The following is a 21,844-nucleotide window of genomic DNA, read 5'->3' as shown; positions in this document are numbered from 1 at the left end:
TGATGGCTCACGCCTATCATCCCAGCACTTTGGGAGGCTGAGGCAGGTGGATCACTTGAGGCCAGGAGTTCGAGACCAGCCTGGCCATCAGGGTGAAATCGCATCTCTGCTAAAAATGCAAAAAAATCAGCCGGGCGTGGTGGTGCACGCCTGTAATCCCAGCTACTCGCTGAGGCAGGAGAATCGCTTGAACCCAGGAGAAGGAGGTTGCAGTGAGCTGAGATTGTGCCACTGCACTCCAGCCTGGACAGCATAGTGAGACTCCATATCTACAAAAAATAAAATACAAAAATTAGCCAGGCATGGTGGTGCTCACCTGTAGTCTCAGCTACTCAGGAGGCTGAGGTGGCAGGATGGCCTGAGCCCTGAGCCCAGGAGGTCGATACTACAGTTAGCCAAGATCATACCACTGCACTCCATCCAGCCTGGGTGACAGAGTGAGACCCTGTCTCAAAAAAAAAAAAAACCAGGCATGGTGGCTCATGCCTGTAATCCTAGCACTAGCACTTTGGGAGGCTGAGATGGGAGGATTGCTTGAGGCCAGAAGTTCAAGACCAGTCTGGGCAATATAGTGAGACCCCATCTCTCTTTTTAAAAAAAAGAAATCACAAGGGAATGACAGGAGAGTTGGAGGTAGTCTAGGTTCAAATCCCCACAGCAGAAGAAATGAACATGACCCTAAAAGTGTTTACCAAGCACTTAGTGTTTGCCAGGCATCCATCCGCGAAACCAGAAGGACACTGACATTAAATCACAGCATCGACAAATGACGTGAATTCAATATTTTCTCTGAGCCACACCCTTCCCAGAAGTGAATGGCTCTTCGTTCTCAAGGTTTCTCTGTGAAGTGGTGCGTTTCACTGACCCATTTTACAGTAGGGGAAACTGAGGCACAACAAAATTACATAACTCGTATGAGATTGCACAGCTGGGCCCTGTATGTTTCCATCTGTAACGTGTTAAAGGACAGGCAAGAGGAATTGAGGGGAAAGAAGCCAAAAGAGTGTTCTGAGGTGGGGCGTGGTGTCTCACGCCTGTAATCCCAGCACTTTGGAAGGCTGAGACAGGCAGATCATGAGGTTAGGAGTTCAACACCAGCCTGGCCAACATAGTGAAACCCCTACTAAAAAAAAAAAACAAAAAAAAGTAGCCGGGCATGGTGGCAGGCACCTGTAATCGCAGCTACTCGAGAGTCTGAGGCAGGAGAATTGCTTGAACCTGGGAGGCGGAGGTTGCAGTGAGCCGAATCGCGCCATTGTACTCCAGCCCAGGAAACGGTGCAAGATTCCATTTCAAAAAAAACAAAACAAAAAAACGAGTGTTCTGGGGATGGGGGCACTGTCTGGAAAAGGCATTTGAAGGAGCTTTCTACAGCAGTGGTTTTCTTTTCTTATATTTTATTTTCTTTTTTTTTTTTCTTGAGACGGAGTCTCGCTCTGACGCCCAGGCTGGAGTGTAGTGGCATGATCGTGGCTTACTGCAAGCTCTGCCTCCCGAGTTCATGTCATTCTCCTGTCTCAGCCTCCCCAGTAGCTGGGACTATGGGCGCCCGCCACCACACTGGGCTAATTTTTTGTATTTTTAGTAGAGATGGGATTTCACTGTGTTAGTCAGGATGGTCTCGATCTCCTGACCTCGTGATCCGCCCGCCTCGGCCTCCCAAAGTGCTGGGATTACAGGCGTGAGCCACGGCGCTCGGCCAGCAGTGGTTTTCAAGTGAGGGCAATTATGCCTCCCAGCAGGCATTTGGCAACGTCTAAAGACATTGTTTTAACTGAGAGAGAAGGAGTACTACTGGCATCTAATAGGTGGATGCCAGAGACACTGCTAAACATCCTACAACACACAGGACAGCCCCTTACAACAAAGTATTATCCAGCTTCTAATGTCAAAAGCTCGAAGGCTGAGAAATTCTCTTCCAGAAAAAGGGGGCCGCAGGTGGCTCATGTCTGTAATCCCAGGACTTTGGGAGGCTGAGGCAAGAGGATCACTTGAGCTCAGGAGTTCGAGACCAGCCTGGGCAACACAGTGAGATGTCTCCACTAAAAACAAAAAAAAAAAAAGAAATTAGCCAGTCGTGGTGGTGCACATCTGTTGTGCCAGCTACTCTGGACGCTGAGACATGAGGATTGCTTGAGCCCAGGAGGCTGAGGCTGCAGTAAGCCATGCCTCACTGTACTCCAGCCTGGGTGGTAGTGTGAGACTCTGTTTCAAAAAATAAAATTAAAATTAAAAAAAAATAGAGGAAGGGAACGTTTCACATCGTGGTGTACAATGGTTAGACAGAAGTAAAAATTCATTGATATGCACTTAAGATTCAGGCATTTTGTGCACACTTTACTGTGTGTCTGTTATATTGCAACAAAAAGGTTTTTTTTTTTTTTTTTTTTGAGACGAAGTCTTGCTCTGTCACCCAGGCTGGAGTACAGTGGCACTGTCTTGGCTCACTGTAACCTCTGCCTCCCAGGTTTAAGTGATTCTCCTGTCTCGACCTCCTGAGTAGCTGAGTAGCTGGGATTACAGGTGTGCGCCACTACACCTGGTGTGTGTGTGTGTGTGTGTGTGTGTTTAGTAGAGACGGGGTTTCACTATGTTGACCAGGCTGGTCTTGAACTCCTGACCTTAAGTGATCCACCCGCCTCGGCCTCTCAAAGTGCTGGGATTACAGGCGTGAGCTACCCTGCTCGATCCCTTCTAAGTACTTCTTGACTCAGCCCATCGCCTCACCTCCATTCATGCCCTCATCCTCTCTCTCTGCCTGACTTCCTGAAATAGCTTCTTTACTCATATTCATCTTCTACTGCCAGCTCCACCCTCCTCCAGTTCCCCTCCACCTGCCCAGTCAACAGAGTGACCTTACAAAAATGCAACACCGGCCATGCCCTGCCCCGGTCCAAATTCTTCAGTGCCTTCTCACTGCCCTCGGGACCAAGTCCAAACACTGCAGCCTGGGGTCGAAGGCCCACCTTGAGCCGGGACCTGATCTTCATTGGACTAACGTATGACTTCGCTTCTCACCCCCAAGCCTTTGCCTCGGCCGTTCCCTTTGCTGGAATTGCCCTCCCTCCCTTCACCTGACACTGTGTCCCCTAATTCCCTCCAGGCCTCCCTTGCCTCACTCCCCAGAGAGAAAGCAGAACTCCCCGCCCTGTTCCCAAAGCACCTTGTAACTTCCTTGTAAAATCGTTTGACCACAGGATCACGTATCTGTGTTTTCATCTCTTATAATTCTCTCTAGTGTGTGAATATGAAGAGGGTACCTGACACATAATAGGTGTGTCACACAGACAAAAAAAGCTTGCTGAATGATTTATTCATGTGTTGACCACTCACCAGGTACCAAGTGCTGGGGATAAAGACAAGGAACAAGGCTGGGCGCGGTGGCTCATGCCTGTAATCCCAACACTTTGGGAGGCCGAGGCAGGCAGATCACCTGAGGTCAGGAGTTTGAGACCAGCCTAGCCAACATGGTGAAACCCCGTTTCTACTAAAAATACAAAAATTAGCCGGGCGTGATGGTGGGCACCTGTAATCCCGATTACTCAGGAGGCTGACACAGAGAATCGTTTGAGCCCGGGAGGCGGAGGTTGCAGTGAGGCGAGATGGCACCACTGCACTCCAGCCTGGGCAACAAAGTGAGACTCTGTCAGAAAAAAAAAAAAAAGAAAGAAAGAAAAAAGAAGTTTCTGCAAGCTGCAGTTGTCAAAGTCACTGACATGTCAGGAGGTTGTGGGGTGATGTATGAAATTAAAATTGAATCAGAAGAAGTTAAGGAGAAGAGAACTATCCAGCAGCACCAGATAGTTAATCAGGTACTACAAGAAGAAACCAAACGGATGCCTGCATTATGGCTATTTACCTCTGTCCCCAAACGCCAACCACGCCCTGGCTGCATAGATGCTGCTGCTTAAGACCTTGGATGAACTTGACTGACACCATTCTTCCCTAGGCATTTGCCAAAAAAGTTATATATTTTGCCCATACACATTTCCACATTATAATTATAGAAGATGTGTAATCTATTTAGATGTTAATTAAAAGAAACAATGAAAAAAAAATTAGCCAGGCTTGGTGGTGTGTGCCTGTAGTCCCAGCTACTCGGAAGGCTGAGGTGGGAGGATTGCTTGAGCCCAGGAGATGAAGGTTGCAGTGATCTGAGATCGCACCACTGCACTCTAGCCTGGGCAACAGAGCAAGACCTTGTCTCAAAGGAGAAAAAAAAAAGAGGAGAGAGAGAGAGAGGAGAACAAGATTCAGGAGGCCAGTGCTAGAGGATCTCTTTGAGGCCAGGAGTTCAAGACCAGACTGGGCAGCATAGTAAGATCCCATCTCTAAACAAATAAAAAACTTAGCCAGATGTGGTGGCACCAGCCTGAAGTCCTAGCTATTTGGGAGGCTGAGACAGGAGAATTATTTGAGCCCAGGAGTTCAAGACCAGCCTGGGCAACATAGTGAGATCCTGTCTCTACAAAATAAAAAAAAATAAAAAATTCAGCCAGGCACAGTGTTATCTGTAGTCCCAGATACTTGAGAGGCTGAGAAAGGAGGATCGCTTGTGCCCAGGAGTTGGAAGCTGCAGTGAGCTATGATTGCGCCACTGCATTCCAGCCTGGGTAACAGGGCGAGACCCCATCTCTTAAAACAAAACAAACAAAAAAAGAGAGATGAACAAAGCAGATGAAGTATATTTTCTGCAACCTTTTGTTTTGTTTTCATATTTGTTTTGAGATGGAGTCTTGCTCTGTTGCCCAGGCTGGAGTGCAGTGGTGCGATCTTGGCTCAGCGCAACCTCCGCTTCACGAGTTCCTGTGATTCTCCTACCTCAGCCTCCTGAGTGGCTGGGACTACAGGCACCTGCCATCACACCTGGCAAATTTTTGTATTTTTAATGGAGACAGGGTTTCACCATATTGATCAGGCTGGTCTCGAACTTCTGATCTGAAGTGATCCGTCCGCCTCAGCCTCTCAAAGTGCTGGGATTACAGGCGTGAGCCACTGTGGGTGGCTTTTCTGTATCCCTTTGATGAGTCATCCCCCTTCTGACTGTGGTGTATGGTTCCTTGTATATGGTATGCAGGACCCCTTGATACAACCCAAGCTGGCTCAGTTTCCATCTCTAGACACATGTGTGCAGTTCTGAAGGATGGATGGATTGGAGGATTTGAGGTCTATCAATATCAAGTTTCTCCATCTTGGCACTATTGACATTTTAGGGTAGATAATTCTTTGCTATGGGGGTGCAGGGGCTGTCCCATGCATTGTAGAGTGTTAGCAGTTAGCAGCCTCACTCCACCTCCCAGGGGTGAAAACCAAAATGTCTCCAGGTATTACAGGCACCCGCCACCACACCCAGCTACTCAGGAGGCTGAGGCAGGAGAATTGCTTGAACTCAGGAGGCGGAGGTTGCAGTGAGCTGAGATCGCACCACTGCACTCCAGTTTGGGTGACAGAGCAAGACTCCGTCTCAAAAAAAAAAAGAAAGAAAAGAAAAGGAAAGGAAAAAAAAATGACAACTCCACCACCAGTTCCCAGGTGTGCCATCTTGCACAATGACTTCAGTTTTTTGTGCATTTGAAATGGGTAATGATAGCACCTACTTTGCAGCATCGCTGTGAGACTGAAATGAGGACTCCCAGTGCCCTTCCAGCAAAGCTGGTTAAGTGGCATCAAGCATGTTTATCTGTGAGAGGGTGCGAGATACCTGCAGTCGCCCTGGGGGAGACTTTGAGAGACCTCAGGAAAGCATGAGGGGAACAGGGTCAAGGAAATATTTTCTTGCAATTATTTGCAATTACTAAATCTGTTTGCTTTTATCCTCCCCAGGCAATGCAACCTGAAAAACAGAGTTTTCAAAGGCACATCTGGGCTGGCACGGTGGCTCATGCCTGTAATCCCAGCACTTTGGAAAGCCGAGGTGGGAGGATCAGTAGAACCCAGAAGTTTGAGATCAGCCTGGGCAACATAGCAAGACCCCCATCTCTATAGAAAGTTAAAAAATTAGCCCAGCAGCTGGGCGTGGTGGCTCACGCCTATAATTCCAGCACTGTGGGAAGCTAAGGCAGGTGAATCACGAGGTCAAGAGATTGAGACCATCCTGGCCAACCTGTTGAAACCCCGTCTCTACTAAAAATACAAAAATTAGTTGGGGGTGGTGGCACACACCTGTAGTCCCAGCTACTCGGGAGGCTGAGGCAGGAGAATAGCTTGAACTTGGGAGGTGGAGGTTACAGTGAGTGGAGATCATGCCACTGCACTCCAGCCTGGCGGCAGATCGAGACTCTGGGTCAAAAAAAAAAAAAAAGTTAGCAAACAACCAGACACTGGGAGAGAGAGACATAGAACATATCCTTCCCTCCACAGCCCCAGAAGGAACCAGCTCTGTCCACACCCTGATGCCGGACTTCTGGCTTCCAGAACGGTGAGACACTAAATTTCTGTTGTTGAAGTCACCTAGTCTGTGATACTTGGTCACTGCAGCCCTCGGAAATTAAAACACGCTGTACATAGCAATAAGGAAGCTGGTGGTGGGGCGGGAGAAGAGGGTGCAATGACTCAGTTCACACTGTCAGATTTTTGCCGGGGGGCTGACAGGTACCAGGGAGAGTGTTAGGTATGAGGATGTGAGAGTGACTGAGAGTGATAGCCCCTGACCCCAGGGGCCTCAGAGTGACACTGCCGAGGCAAGTGAGTGATGAATAAGAAATAGGTGCATGCCCCTCAGGTGACAACAGGGGGTGGGACCGCAAGGAGGGGGTGCACTCTGATCTGGGGTTGCATGCCAAGTGAGGTTGGATGCCTAAAAGGTGGGTGATGTTGGCCAGGTGCAGTGGCTCACGCCTGTAATCTCAGCACTTTGGGAGGCCAAGGAGGGAACATCACTTGCGCTCAAGAGTTTGAGACCAGCCTGGCCAACATGGTGAAATTCTGTCTCTACTAAAAATACAAAAATTAGCCAGGTGTAGTGGCACGTGCCTGTAATCCCAGCTACTCAGAAGGCTGAGGCAGGAAAATCACTTGAGCCCGGGAGGTGAAGCTTGCAGTGAGCCGAGATCTTGCCACTGCATTCCAGTCTGGGCAACAGAGCGAGACTCTGTCTCACAAAATTAAAAAAAAATAGGCCGGGCCCGGTGGCTCACGCCTGTAATCCCAACACTTTGGGAGGCCAAGGCAGGCAGATCACTTGAGGTCAGGAGTTTGAGACCAGCCTGACCAACATGGAGAAAGCCCGTCTCTACTAAAAATACAAAATTAGCCAGGCATGGTGGCGCATGCCTGTAATCCCAGCTACTCAGGAGTCTGAGGCAGGAAAATCGCGTGAGCCCCGGGAGGCGGAGGTTGCAGTGAGCCAAGATAATGCCATTTTCCAGCCTGGGCAACAAGAGTGAAACTCTGTCTCAAAAATAAATAAATAAATAAACAAAAATAAGAAATAAATTACCCAGTCTCAGGTATTTCTTTATAGCACTGCGAGAATGGCCTAATATGCCTTGCCTCCAGTGTGGGCTGAACCTAATGACTCAGTTCTAAGGAACAGAAACTGGCAAAAGCAATAGTGTGTCACTTTTCTGATTAGGTTACAAAAGACTGCGATTTCCATCTCACTGCACTCCATCTAACTCCTTCTTGCCTTGCATGCTTTGAAAAAACAAGCGGCCACCTGGGAGAAAGCTGTGTGTCAGTGACACTGAGGTTTTATTTGTTTTGTTTTGTTTTGTTTGAGACAGAGTCTCGCTCTGTCGGCCAGGCTGGAGTGCAGTGGTGCGATCTCTGCTCACTACAAGCTCTGCCTCCCAGGTTCAAGCGATTCTTCTCCCTCAGCCTGCCGAGTAGCTGGGACCACAGGCGTGTGCCACCACACTCAGCTAATTTTTTCTTTTTGTCTGTTTGTTTGTTTGTTTTTGAGACAGAGTTTCGCTCTTGTTGCCCAGGCTGGAGTGCACGGGCGCAATCTCGGCTCACTGCAACCTCCACTTCCCAGGTTCAAGCGATTCTCCTGCCTCAGCCTCCTGAGTACCTGGGATTACAGGCGTGCACCACCACACCCGGCTACTTTTTGTATTTTTAGTAGAGACAGAGTTTCACCATGTTGGCCAGGCTGGTCTCAAACTGCTGACCTCGTGATCCACCTGCCTCGGCCTCCCAAAGTGCTGGGATTACAGGCGTGAGTCACTGTGCCCGGCCTTCTTTTTTTTTCAATTGTTTTTTCTTTTATAGAGGTGAAGTCTTGCTATGTTGGCCAGGTTGGTCTTGAACTTTTGGCCTCGTCCTCCCACTGCACTCCAGCCTGGGTGATAGAGCAAGACTCTGTCTCAAAACAAACAAACAAACGGATACGTTCACTTGTAGGTTTATCACAGCACTATGCGCAATAGCAAACATAAGAAATCAGCCTCAATGTCCATCCACAGAGGATTGGCTACAGAAAATGTGGTACATATACATAGTGGAATACTACACAGCCATAAAAAAAAGTCTTTGAGCCTTGAAACCATGACTTTTGCTGCAACAGGGATGGAACTGGAGGTCATTATCTTAAATGAAACAGGTCAGACACATAGTCAAATATTGCATGTTCTTACTCACACGTGGATGCTAAAAAATGTGTTCATGTGGATGTAGAGAGTGGAATGATAGAGCAGACATGGTAGGGTGATGAGAAACTACTTAATGGCTATGATGTACATTATTGGGGTGATGGATACCCCAAAAGCCCTGACTTCACCACTGTACAATTTATGCATGTAACAAAATTACATACCCTCTATAGATTTATTTATTTATTTATTTATTATTTATTTATTTATTTACTGAGACAGAGTTTCACTCTCGTTGCCCAGGCTGGAGTGCAATGGCGTGATCTCGGCCCACTGCAACCTCTGCCTATAATCTCAGCACTTTGGGAGGCCGAGGGGAGCAGATCACCTGAGGTCAGGCATTCAAGGTCAGCCTGACCAACATGGAAAAACTCCATTTCTACTAAAAATACAAAATCAGCCAGGCATGGTCATGCATGCCTGTCATCCCAGCTACTCAGGAGGCTGAGGCAGGAGAATCGCTTGAACCCGGGAGGCGGAGGTTGTGGTGAGCCGAGATCGCGCCATTGCATTCCAGCCTGGGCCACAAGAGTGAAACTCCGTCTCAAAAAAGAAAAAAAAAAAAAATGATGGGGTCTTGCTATGTTGCCCAGGCTGCAGTGCAGTGGCTATCCACAAGCAATGATCACAAACTACAGCCTCTAACTTCTGAGCTCAAGGGATCCTTCCACCTCAACCTCCAAAGTAGCTAGGACTAGAGACACATGCCACCACCTGCAGCTGCATAGATTTTTTTACAATCTTTATCTTCTTAATTTTCTGCCTTGGCAAGGGCAGAAGCCCTGACCACATTGTTTACTGTATACCCCATGGGTGTTTGACACAGGCATTACCACCCAGCAGATGCTCAATAAATATTTGCCAAACAAGCGAGGGAATGAATGAGGGAAGTTAGTGTCCACAAGACATGCCCGCTTCACCCTTTGAGTTTGGAAACAAAGCAGATGACAGGAGCTGGTGGCACGTACACTCCCAAATGTCCAGTGCCAACACCTCACCCTGCTCTTATTGGCTGGCCAGGCGGGAGCTGACTCGTACTTCCTCCAGTTCCCCAGCAGAATCTGTATGGCACTTCCCAGTTGCTAGGAGGACCCCTTCTCATTGCACAGTTGGCCTCATGACAGCCTCACCCTGCTGCTCTTCATGGTCTCCTGGGTACACCTGTGGTGTTAGCCAACTCAGGTAACATCATGACCAGCTGCTAATCTCGGGTGTTCACAGAAGCAGCTGGGAAGGGCAGCAAGGAAGCGTTCCCGTGGGGCCAGACCGGGAAAGCCCAGAAGGCTAAGGTGCTCTCCTGAGCTCTCCTGAAATATGCAAAGAGCACATTTGGGTCCAGGAGGTAGTGACTTGGAGGGTCTCCAGCAAATGACTTAAAAGAGGTATCCTCCACCTGATGCTTTCAGTGAGCCAGGCATTGTGTTAAGTGTTTGCTTTGTGCTCTCTCCGTCTTTTTTTTTTTTTTTTTTTTTTTCAGACGGCGTTTCACTCTTGTTGCCCAGGCTGGAGTGCAATGGCGCGATCTTGGCTCACTGCAACCTCCACCTCCCGGGTTCAAGCGATTCTCCTTCCTCAGCCTCCTGAGTAGCTGGGATTACAGTCATGCGCCACCACGTCTGGCTTTTTGTATTTTTAGTAGAGACCAGGTTTCTCCATGTTGGCCAGGATGGTCTCGAACTCCCGACCTCAGGTGATCCACCCACCTCGGCCTCCCAAAGTGCTGGGATTACAGGCGCGAGTCACCGCACCTAGCCTCTTTTTTTTTTTTTAAACAGGGTCTTGCTCTGTCACCCAGGCTGGAGTGCAGTGACGCCATCTTGGCTCACTGCAACCTCTGCCTCCCGGGCTCAACCCATCCTCCCACCTCAGCCTCCCAAGTAGCTGGAACTACAGGAACCCGCCACCACACCTGGCTAATTTTTTTGTAGAGGTGGGGTTTTACCATGTTGCCCAGGGTGGTCTTGAACTCCTGGGATCAGGCAATCTGCCTCGGCCTCCCAAAGCACTGGGATTACAGGTGTGAGCCACCGTACCTGACCAATGTGTTATATCATTAAATGCTCTTAGAGCCACATTGAACAGATGAGCCACTGAGAATGGGTTCAGCAGTGTGCTCACAACCAGGGGTTCAAATCCAGAAATCTGAAGTCAGAGATGTACAAGAATAACCATTGGCCTCCCTATCCCTCCCCACCTTACATGCGCCTTGCTCTGGGACAGACCCTGGAAACGCTCTAAAGCCGCTCTTATAGAGGAAATGCAATGCAAGCCATATATGTGTTTTAAAACTTCCTAGCAGCCCCTCCCCCCCACACACATGTAAAAAGAAACAAGTAAAAATCACATTAATAATAAATTCCAGGCCGAGCGTGGTGGCACACACCTGTCATCCCAGCTACTCGGGAGGCTGCGGCAGGAGAATCACTTGAACCTGGGAGGCAGAGGTTGCAGTGAGCTGAGATTGTGCCACTGCACTCCAGCCTGGGCAACACAGAAAGACTCTGTCTCAAAAAATAGATAAATAAAATAAAAAATAATATATTCCAGGTCTTGGCAAACTTTCAGTAAGGGCCCAGAGTGAGTATCTTAGGTTTCACGGGCCATGAGAACCCTGCTCTGTCTTCCTCTGTTGTTGGTGTTGATTTCCCCAATCCTTTAAACATGTAAAAACCATCCTTTTTGTTTTTTCTTTTTTTTAAGACAGAGTCTCACTCTGTCACCCAGGCTGGAGTGCAGTGGCGTGATCTCACCTCACTGCAACCTTTGCCTCGCAGGTTCAAGCAATTCTTCTGTCTCAGCCTCCCGAGTAGCTGGGATTACAAACGCCTGCCACCATGCCCGGCTAATTTTTTGTATTTTTAGTAGAGATGGGGTTTCACTATGTTGGCCAGGCTGGTCTCAAACTCCTGACCTCAAGTGATCCACCTGCCTCAGCCTCCCAAAGTACTGGGATTGCAGGCGTGAACCGCCGCTCCCAGCTGGTAAAAACCATCCTTAGCTTGAGATCTGGACAAAAAAGTACTAGAGGCTTTGTCCATGACTCAAAGGACTCAAGAAACAAATAGTAATTCATTTTTAAAATAATTGAAGGAGGGCCGGGTGTGGCAGCTCACGCCTGTAATCCCAGCACTTTGGGAGCCCAAGGGCAGGCAGGACCTCACCTGAGGTCAGGAGTTAGAGACCATCCTGGCCAATATGGTGAAACTCCGTCTTTACTAAAAATACAAAAATTAACCGGCCGTGGTGGCAGGTGCCTGTAATCCTAGCTACCAGGGAGGCTGAGGCTGGAGAATCGCTGGAACCTGGGAGGCGGAGGTTGCAGTGAGCCCAGATCATGCCACTGCAGTCCAGCCTGGGCGACGAAGGGAGATCTGGTCTCAAAAAGTAAATAAGTAAATAAATAAATAAAATAATTGAAGGAGGAGAAGAAGGGGGAGGAGAAAGAGGAAGAAGAGAAAAGAAGGAGGGGAAGAAAGGAGGGGGAGGGTCAGGGAGAAAAGGAGAGGGAAGCAGGAGGAGAAGAAAAGGAGGAAGAAAGAAAGAGGAGGTTGGGGCTGGGCACAGTGGCTCACACCTGTAATCCCAGCACTTTGGGAGGCCGAGGCAGGCGGATCACGAGGTCAAGAGATCAAGACCACCGTGGCCAACATGGTGAAACCTCATCTCTACTAAAAATACAAAAATTAGCTGAGCGTGGTGGTGGGTGCCTGTAGTCCCAGCTACTCGGGAAGCTGAGGCAGGAGAATCGCTTGAACCTGGAAGGTGGAAGTTGCAGTGAACTGAGATCCCGCCACTGCACTCCAGCCTGGTGACAGAGCAAGAATCCGTCGGTCTCAAAAAAAAAAAAACAAGGAGGTGGAGGGAGAAGAAGCAACCGCTATGCCCTTACATCATGTGGACGCCATCTTTGCTGGTTAACTCCTCATTGCAGCTTACATTTCAGGTACTAGCAGAGAAACTCCTGATTCCCTTCCCCTAGGTTCAGCTTACTTGCCTGAATGCTATATACTTCCCTCATCCTCGGCATCATCCTGTTTTATTGTGACAATTTGTTTCAAACTTCTGTTCACTGGTTGACTCTGAACTGTGTGAAGCTGCAACCAATCTGCCCATCCTCTGGCATCAGGCACAGTTTCAACGTCTACTAGACCAATGAATAAAGAGTCAAAGACAATTAAACACTGGCAGGGCCAATGTCTAGTTAGAAGATTAAAAAGGCAAGGACTTACTGTCTCCCGTCCTAGTGGGGGAACGTGGCCGGTGCTGCAGCCCTGAGTGTGCAGGGTGTGACTGCTCAGGGGGCACGGGATACACTGGGGTCCTGGGGCCTCCGGGGTCCCATCCCTGGTCTCTGGCGTCCAGCCTCCAGGAAGTCATAGGACCCTCTGGCCTCGCAGGTGACCTTGAAGGAACTGGGCTGAATGGTGCCCTTCTGATCAGTTTTCTCTTGTTTGGCTGCCTCTTGGTGTCCAAAGAAGCATCACTCATGTTCCTGACTCTGGACAGTGAGCGTATCCCCGGGGTTCTCCCACAGGAGATGGGCATATCAGGGCACAGGTCTTCTGCAGAAGGCTGAGATGTGGGTACATGGTGACCGCCCAGGATTTCTGTGGCTGCAACCAGGCTTAGCAGGAGTCTGGTGTCCAGATGAGTAATTCCTCCTGGGGAGAGGAGAGAGAGGAGAGAGGATCGGTGTTACCTCTTCAGTGATTTAGAAAACTCAGAGCCATAAGTACACTTCAGAAGAGGCAATCCTCTGTAAGTCATCCCTGAATAAGACCTCAAATTGCAAACAAACCTTGCAAACAAAGAGCTAGTCTAAGGCCGGGCGCAGTGGCTCACCCCTGTAAATCCCAGCACTTTGGGAGGCCGAGGCGGGTGCATCACCTGAGGTCAGGAGCTCAAGACCAGCCTGGCCAATATGGTGAAACCCCGTTTCTACTAAAAATACAAAAATGAGCTGGGCATGGTGGCGGGCGCCTGTCATCTCAGCTACTCAGGAGGTTGAGGCAGGAGAATCACTTGAACTTGGGAGAAGGAAGTTGCAGTGAGCTGAGATCACGCCGTTGCATTCCAGCCTAGGGGACAAGAGCAAAACTCTGTCCCAAACCAAAAACAAAGAGCTAGTCTAGTGCCAATCTGTCCGTTTCTTGAAGTTACAATAATTAAAATGGAAAATACCATTTATGGAGTCAACAGTGTATGCCAGCATTGACCATGCTTCCTCCCAATCTTTACAACTCTTGTCAATATTGGTAAAGTTTATAGCAGCATCCCTCAAGATTTGATTCACATGGGAATCATTTGTTAAAATGCAGACTCTGATACAGAAGGTCCTGCTGAGATTCTTCATGTCTAACAAGACCCCAGGTGATCATTCTGTTTCACAGACCTTGCAGAGAGTTCGAGCAGGTATATTTGGGCAAACTGAGCATTTGATGACTATTTGCTGGATGAATGAATGGATGGGTAGATAAGTGGACAGGCAGATAGATGGATGCATGAGCAGATAGATGGATTGATGAGTGGATGTATGGGTGGGTGGATGGATGGAAGAATGAATGAATGAATAGATGGATGAATAGAAGATGGATGGATGAATGAAAGATGGCTGCATGTATGGAAGAGGTGGGTGGGTGAGTGCATGAATGGATAGATGGATGAGTGAATGAATGGACGGGTGAGTGGATGAATTAATGGATCGGTGAATGGATGAATGGGTGGGTGGATGGATGGAAGAATGAGTGGGTGAATAGATGGATGAATAGAAGATGGATGGATGAATGAAAGATCGTCATCTTTATTAAATATCGGATGAATTAAAGAGGCAGTTTTCCCAACAAGCCTCTGAAATGTGGTTATTAGAAAATAATTGTGTCCTGGAAGGCCAGCTCAGGGCCAGGCATATCATAGGTTCTTAGTAATAAACAAGCACCTTGGCACTTGAAAAAAATATCCAAGGCATGAAGGTTATTCTCACGTTTTTCTCTTCTCTCCTAAAGGAGGTTGTAAGTCTCTCATGTGAGAGCAGCCCTCCCTATCTCTGAATGAGAGGAACATCTTATCTCTGAAGACACAGGACAGAGAGAAGAATCTGAACAAACAGTCCTGGCTAAGTTCTCCCATTTTCCTGGCAGAAGATTCTTTTTTTATTATTATTACTATTTTGTTTTGTTTTGTTTAACCCAATTCTACTTTTCTATGACTATCCACCTCTTTTTTTTTTTTTTTTTTTTTTTTTTTTTTTTTTTTTTTACTATCCACCTCTTTATCAGACCTAGCATAAAAAATTACACAGGTTGGCCAGGCACAGTGACTCACCTGTAATTCCAGCATTTTGGGAGGCCGAGGTGGGCGGATCATTTGAGGTCAGGAGTTCAAGACCAGCCTGGCCAACATGGTGAAACCCCATCTCTACTAAAAATACACAAATTTTTAGCCAGGGATTACAGGCATATTAGCCCTTTTAGATCATGCTCACCAAGCATCCTCCCTGGCCACTGCATGGTTTCATTGACCTCCATTGCACTTGGAACATCCAAACCTATAACTCCAGACCCCTCCAGAATCAAATACTGAGCTAACCCTTTGGAGATAGCGGACCGACTCCAAGCCTAACATGGGTGCAACGGAGCTGATCACTGCTCTAGGCGCCACTTTTCCTCTCTCTTGCTGGATGATTCCAACATCCACTTATTTGCCCCAAACACCTAGAGATTACCCCATCTTCTTCCCTCACCCTCAGCCCCAAATACTGTATTTCCTTCATATAACACCTGCTGTCACTTATAGTAATCACTTACTGGAGCCCCTACCCCCCAATACCCTTAGAGCTCTGCGAACAAACAGATGTGGGGAACCAGGCTATGCCACGTCAAAATGTGCCCCTTTAGCATAAGGACTGTTGAACTGAAGGCAATTAAGAAGTGGGCATGGGCTGGACGCGGTGGCTCACGCCTGTAATCCCAGCACTTTGGGAGGCCAAGGTGGGTGGATCACTTGAGATCAGGAGTTCGAGACCAGCCCGGCCAATATGGTGAAACCCCATCTCTACTAATAATATAAAAATTAGCCAGGCGTGGTGGTGGGTGCCTGTCATCCCAGTTGTTCGGGAGGCTGAAGCACAAGAATTGCTTAAACCCAGGAGGTGGAGGTTGTAGTTAGCCAAGACCGCACCACAGCACTCCAGGATAGAGTGAGCCTGCTTCTCAAGAAAAAAAAAAAAAAAAGAGTGGGTGCAGGAAGGCTCTCTGCCCTATTTGCCCAAAAACAAATAGAGACACAGGACAGAGAGCTGACTGTATTTGGAAATTGGTAAGAGAGTAGATTTTGGGGGTTCTCTAAAAAAAAGTATTTGAAGTAATATATATGTTTTGTTTTGTTTTTGAGATGGAGTCTCATCCCGTTGCCCAGGCTGCAGTGCAATGGCGCAATCTCGGCTCACTGCAACCTCCGCCTCCTGGGTTCAAATGATTCTCCTCCCTCAGCCTCCCAAGTAGCTGGGATTACAGGCACTCGCCACCATGCCCAACTAATTTTTGTATTTTTAGTAGAGACAAAGTTTCATCATGTTGGCCAGGCTGGTCTCAAACTCCTGACCTTGTGATCTGCCCATCTGGGCCTCCCACCGCGCCCGAACAGTAATATGTATGTTAATTAGCTCAATTTACTCATTTCACAATATTTACAAATTTCGAAACATCATCTTGTACATCATAAACATATACAATGTTTTGTCAATGTAAAAAATAAAAAAGTGCCGGGTGCAGTGGCTCATGCCTATAATCCCAGCACTCTGGGAGGCCAAGGTGGGCAGATTATTTGAGGTCAGGAGTTTGAGACCAGCCTGGCCAATATAGTGAAGCCCCGTCTCTACTAAAAATACAAAAATTAGCCAGGCGTGATGGTGGGCACCTGTAATCCCAGCTGCTCTGGAGGCCGAGGCAGGAGAATTGCTTGAACCCAGAAGGTGGAAGCTGCAGTGAGTCCAGATCATGCCACTGCACTCCAGCCTAGGCGACAGAGCGAGACTTCGTCTCAAAACAAAAACAACAATGACAACAAAAACAATAACGAAAAAACACAAAAAAAAACAACGAAACCCTAACTCCCTGTGCTCCAACCTGGGCAACAGAGCGAGACTCCACCTAAAAAAAAAAAAAAAAAAATTAAAATTACACACATGGCTCACATCATATTTCCACACTGGGTACTGCTATCTTGTAAGTATCCACATTTTACAGTAAAGAAAATTGAGACACAGAGAGTCTAAGTACATTCCCAGTGTAACGCAGCTGATTAGTAGTACAGCTGGGATTTGAACCCAGACCATGTGGCTTCAAAGTCAGAGGACTTAGCCTCTAGGCGATAGTGCTGAGTGCTATGGTCTCCATATCCTTCATACATCATTGTGGGAAGGGGTAACTGAGGATCAGATATCTGCTTCCCAAGGAAGCCCTTTCACCTTGATTGTCCACCCTGGACAGGAGATGAGCAACATGTTCGGACTTGTCTGCCTCTCCCCTGCAGATTCTCAACCAGGGCCGATGTCAATCTGCTTCACTCCCGTCACACAAGCAAAAGGAAACTATTTGTGAGCATCAGGTGGAAGAAAAAGTAAGGTGTGGAACAAAAAACAATTGTATTTCTGGATGATTGCGTTTCAAATAAACGAAACTCAACTCTGTGAGTGTGGCCTGAGGGACAGAACCAGGGTCACCGCCTGGCTTCCAGAAACACCTATTTCCAGCAGAAGGGCCCTCAACAGATCAGGGTCACTGTGACTCAAGACCTGGCCCCTTCCTGGGACTTCAGGAGCCGGCTTCCCAGGGAGAAGATAGAAGAGGAAGGTGAGCTTTTTTCTTTGTCTTTTTTAGAACACTTCTATCTGGAGCCACACGCCCTTGTCAGTAACGCCACGCTGACCTACGGTCAGAGTTACTCATGGTCAGATTCACCCACCCCAAACCTATCCTACATGCCCAGATGCAGCCATTTCCAAGCCCTTCCCACTGCTGATATGCTCCCTCAGGGATGTGCAGCCTCAGAGATACACTTCAACAACATCTTCACACAAACCCCCGGACCCAACGAGACCCACCTGCTTACAAACATACCACCAGTTATTTGGCCCTGCAACAGCATCACTTTATTTTCTTTCCTTTTCTTTTAATTTAATAATTGCAGGGGAGTTTTGTGATTCTGTTTCCAGTCACATATTCCCTTGAAAATCATGCCATAAAGGCCGGGCACGGTGGCTCACGCCTGTAATCCCAGCACTTTGGGAGGCCAAGGCAGGTGGATCATGAGGTCAGGAGTTCAAGACCAGCCTGGCCAACATGGTGAAACACCATGACCTCCAGCCTGGGCAACAAAGAGAGACTCCATCTCAAAATAATAATAATAATAATAATAATACAAAAGCTTTAAGGAAAAGCCACCAGATGGGTAAACCTTATGTTCTTATGTTCAAATAAACCAGTTATAAAAATATATATTAGAGATAATGGGGGGTTTCAAGGTAGACTGGGTGTTAGGGGACATGAAGGAGGCATCGTCAATTTTGTTGTGTGTGGCAATGACAAGGTAGCTGCAGTGGAATTGGAACAGCCTATAAATCCTTCCTTCCACTGAAAAGTGGAATCTGCTTCCCCTCACCTTGAATCTGGGCTTGGCCATGTGACTTGCTTTAAGGATTTTAGGACATGGCAGAAATGGTCTTGTGGGATTCCTGAAGTTGAGCCTGAGCACATCTGGAGCTTCCCCTTTTGGGGGTTTGGAATGCTCCTTTTAGGAATCCATCTGCCACACTGTGAGAAGCCCAAGCTATGTGGAGGAGGGTCAAGAGCTCAAGTCGGCCGGGCGCGGTGGCTCAAGTCTGTAATCCCAGCACTTTGGGAGGCCGAGACGGGCGGATCACGAGGTCAGGAGATCGAGACCATCCTGGCTAATATGGTGAAACCCGGTCTCTAATAAAAAATACAAAAAAAAAAAAAAAAACTAGCCAGGCGAGGTGGCGGGTGCCTGTAGTCTCAGCTACTCGGGAGACTGAGCCGGGAGAATGGTGTAAACCCGGGAGGCGAAGCTTGCAGTGAGCTGAGATCCAGCCACTGCACTCCAGCCTGGGCGACAGAGCGAGACTCTGTCTCAAAAAAAAAAAAAAAGAGCTCAAGTCAACAGCACCAGCAAAGCTCCCAGTCAACAGAGAGCATCAGCTCTCAGCCATGAAAACAAACCACTTAGAAGGTCCAGCCCAGTGGGGTCTTCAAATGACTGCAGCCCCAGGCAACATATCACAGAGCAGAAGAACTTCCCAACTGAGCCCAGCCAATCTGTGGAACCATGACCAATACTAGATGGTCATTGTTGTTTTGCTTAAACCAAGAAACATTTGGCTGGGCGTGGTGGCTCATGCCTGTAATCCCAGTACTTTGGGAGGCTGAGGCAGGTGGATCACCTGAGGTCAGGAGTTCAAGACCAGCCTGGCCAACATGGTGAAACCCCGTCTTTACTAAAAATACAAAAATTCGCCCGGCATGGGGGTGCATGTCTGTAATCCTAGCTACTCGGGAGTCTGAGGCATGAGAATCCCTTGAACCCAGGAGGTGGAGGTTGCAGTGAGCCAAGATCATGCCACTGCACTACAGCCTGGGCAACAGAGAGAGACTCTGTCACAAGACAAAACAAAGAAACGATACAAAAAATTAGCCTGTAATCTCAGCTACTCAGGAGGCTGAGGCAGGAGAATCACTTGAACCCAGGAGGCGGAGGTTGCAGTGAGCCGAGATGGTGCCATGCACTCCAGCCTGGGCAACAGAGCAAGACTCCATCTCAAAAATAAAAACAAAACAAAAAGAAAACAAACAAAAAAACACAAGAAACATTTACTTTCTCACATAATTCCTATGAGCCAGGAGTTGAAGGGCAGCTTAGATGGGTGCTTAGTGTCCTTCAAGAGGTTGAAGTCAAATGTCCTCTGGGGCTGCAGTCATCTGAAGGCTTGATGTGGGCTGGAGGATCCAGTTCCAAGGTGGCTCATTCATTTGCTTGGCAAATTAGTGCTGGTTGTGAACAGAAAACCTCAGCTCATTACCATGTAGGCCTCTCTATAGAGCTGCTTGAGTATCCTGGTGACAATATGGAAGTAGCCATGTCTTCTATGATTTAAATTAGGGCCAGAGGCTGGGGACGGTGGCTCACTCCTGTAATCCCAGCACTTTGGGAAACCGAGGCAGGCAGATTGCTTGAGCCCAGGAGTTGAAGACCAGCTTGGGCAAGATGGCAAAACCCCACCTCTACAAAAGATACAAACGGGCCGGGCACGGTGGCTCAAGCCTGTAATCCCAGCACTTTGGGAGGCCGAGACAGGTGGATCACGAGGTCAGGAGATCAAGACCATCCTGGCTAACATGGTGAAACCCCGTCTTTACTAAAAATACAAAAATTCGCCCGGCATGGGGGTGCATGTCTGTAATCCTAGCTACTCGGAGTCTGAGGCATGAGAATCCCTTGAACCCAGGAGGTGGAGGTTGCAGTGAGCCAAGATCATGCCACTGCACTACAGCCTGGGCAACAGAGAGAGACTCTGTCACAAGACAAAACAAAGAAACGATACAAAAAATTAGCCTGTAATCTCAGCTACTCAGGAGGCTGAGGCAGGAGAATCACTTGAACCCAGGAGGCGGAGGTTGCAGTGAGCCGAGATGGTGCCATGCACTCCAGCCTGGGCAACAGAGCAAGACTCCATCTCAAAAATAAAAACAAAACAAAAAGAAAACAAACAAAAAAACACAAGAAACATTTACTTTCTCACATAATTCCTATGAGCCAGGAGTTGAAGGGCAGCTTAGATGGGTGCTTAGTGTCCTTCAAGAGGTTGAAGTCAAATGTCCTCTGGGGCTGCAGTCATCTGAAGGCTTGATGTGGGCTGGAGGATCCAGTTCCAAGGTGGCTCATTCATTTGCTTGGCAAATTAGTGCTGGTTGTGAACAGAAAACCTCAGCTCATTACCATGTAGGCCTCTCTATAGAGCTGCTTGAGTATCCTGGTGACAATATGGAAGTAGCCATGTCTTCTATGATTTAAATTAGGGCCAGAGGCTGGGGACGGTGGCTCACTCCTGTAATCCCAGCACTTTGGGAAACCGAGGCAGGCAGATTGCTTGAGCCCAGGAGTTGAAGACCAGCTTGGGCAAGATGGCAAAACCCCACCTCTACAAAAGATACAAACGGGCCGGGCACGGTGGCTCAAGCCTGTAATCCCAGCACTTTGGGAGGCCGAGACAGGTGGATCACGAGGTCAGGAGATCAAGACCATCCTGGCTAACATGGTGAAACCCCGTCTCTACTAAAAAATACAAAAAACTAGCCGGGCGAGGTGGCGGGCGCCTGTAGTCCCAGCTACTCGGGAGGCTGAGGCAGGAGAATGGCATAAACCCGGGAGGCGGAGCTTGCAGTGAGCTGAGATCCGGCCACTGCACTCCAGCCTGGGCGACAGAGTGAGACTCTGTCTCAAAAAAAAAAAAAAAGATACAAACATTAGCCAGGCACAGTGGCATGCGCCTGTAGTCCCAGCTACCCTGGAGGCTGAGGCGGGAGGATTACCTGAACCTGGGAGGTGGAGGTTGCAGTGAGCCAAGACCGCACCACTGCACTCCAGCCTGGGTGACAGAGGGAGACTTCATCTCAATCAATCAATCAATCAATTAGGTCCAGGTGTGGATGAAGGCCCTCACTTATTATACCTTAAACACCTTGAGGTTGGGCATGGTGGCTCACACCTGTAATTCCAGCACTTTGGGAGGCTGAGGCGGGCGGATCACCTGAGGTCAGGAGTTCAAGACCAGCCTGACCAACATGGAGACACCCCGCCTCTACTAAAAATACAAAATTAGCCGAGCATGGTGGCACATGCCTGTAATCCCAGCTACTCCAGAGGTGAGGCAGGAGAATTGCTTGAACCTGGGAGGTGGAGGTTGCGGTGAGTGGAGATCGTGCCATTGCACTCCAGCCTATGCAACAAGAGCGAAACTCCATCTCAAAAAAAAAAAAAAAAAAAAAAACCTTGAGTACAACTTCTCTTGATCTAAAGACCAATAAATTTGCCTTCACTCATTCCTCAATAACTCCCTTTACTATTTCTTTTAGAGCAATTCTGTTAATGAGGATGTCTTTTCATTTTCTTTTACTTGATAATTTATTTATTTTACCATCATTCCTCCTAGATATTTTCACTGGCATAGAATTTTTAGT

The 21,844-nt window shown here is 48.1% G+C and overlaps 1 protein-coding gene across 1 annotated transcript in view; it reads right to left on the bottom strand.

Annotated features, from left to right (window-relative positions):
- MUC16 (mucin 16, cell surface associated) overlaps window positions 1-21,844 on the bottom strand; it is a 207,833-nt gene that overhangs the window by 173,502 nt on the left and 12,487 nt on the right. The window contains exon 2 of the mRNA XM_033195391.1: window positions 12,824-13,255. Coding sequence (XP_033051282.1) covers window positions 12,824-13,255 — 432 coding nt within the window. The remainder of the gene's footprint in view (window positions 1-12,823; window positions 13,256-21,844) is intronic.

Source organism: Trachypithecus francoisi, unplaced genomic scaffold (assembly GCF_009764315.1).
Source record: "Trachypithecus francoisi isolate TF-2019V2 unplaced genomic scaffold, Tfra_2.0 Lachesis_group5, whole genome shotgun sequence".
Taxonomy (NCBI): domain Eukaryota; kingdom Metazoa; phylum Chordata; class Mammalia; order Primates; family Cercopithecidae; genus Trachypithecus; species Trachypithecus francoisi.
This window is presented reverse-complemented; position numbering and strand designations above follow the sequence as displayed.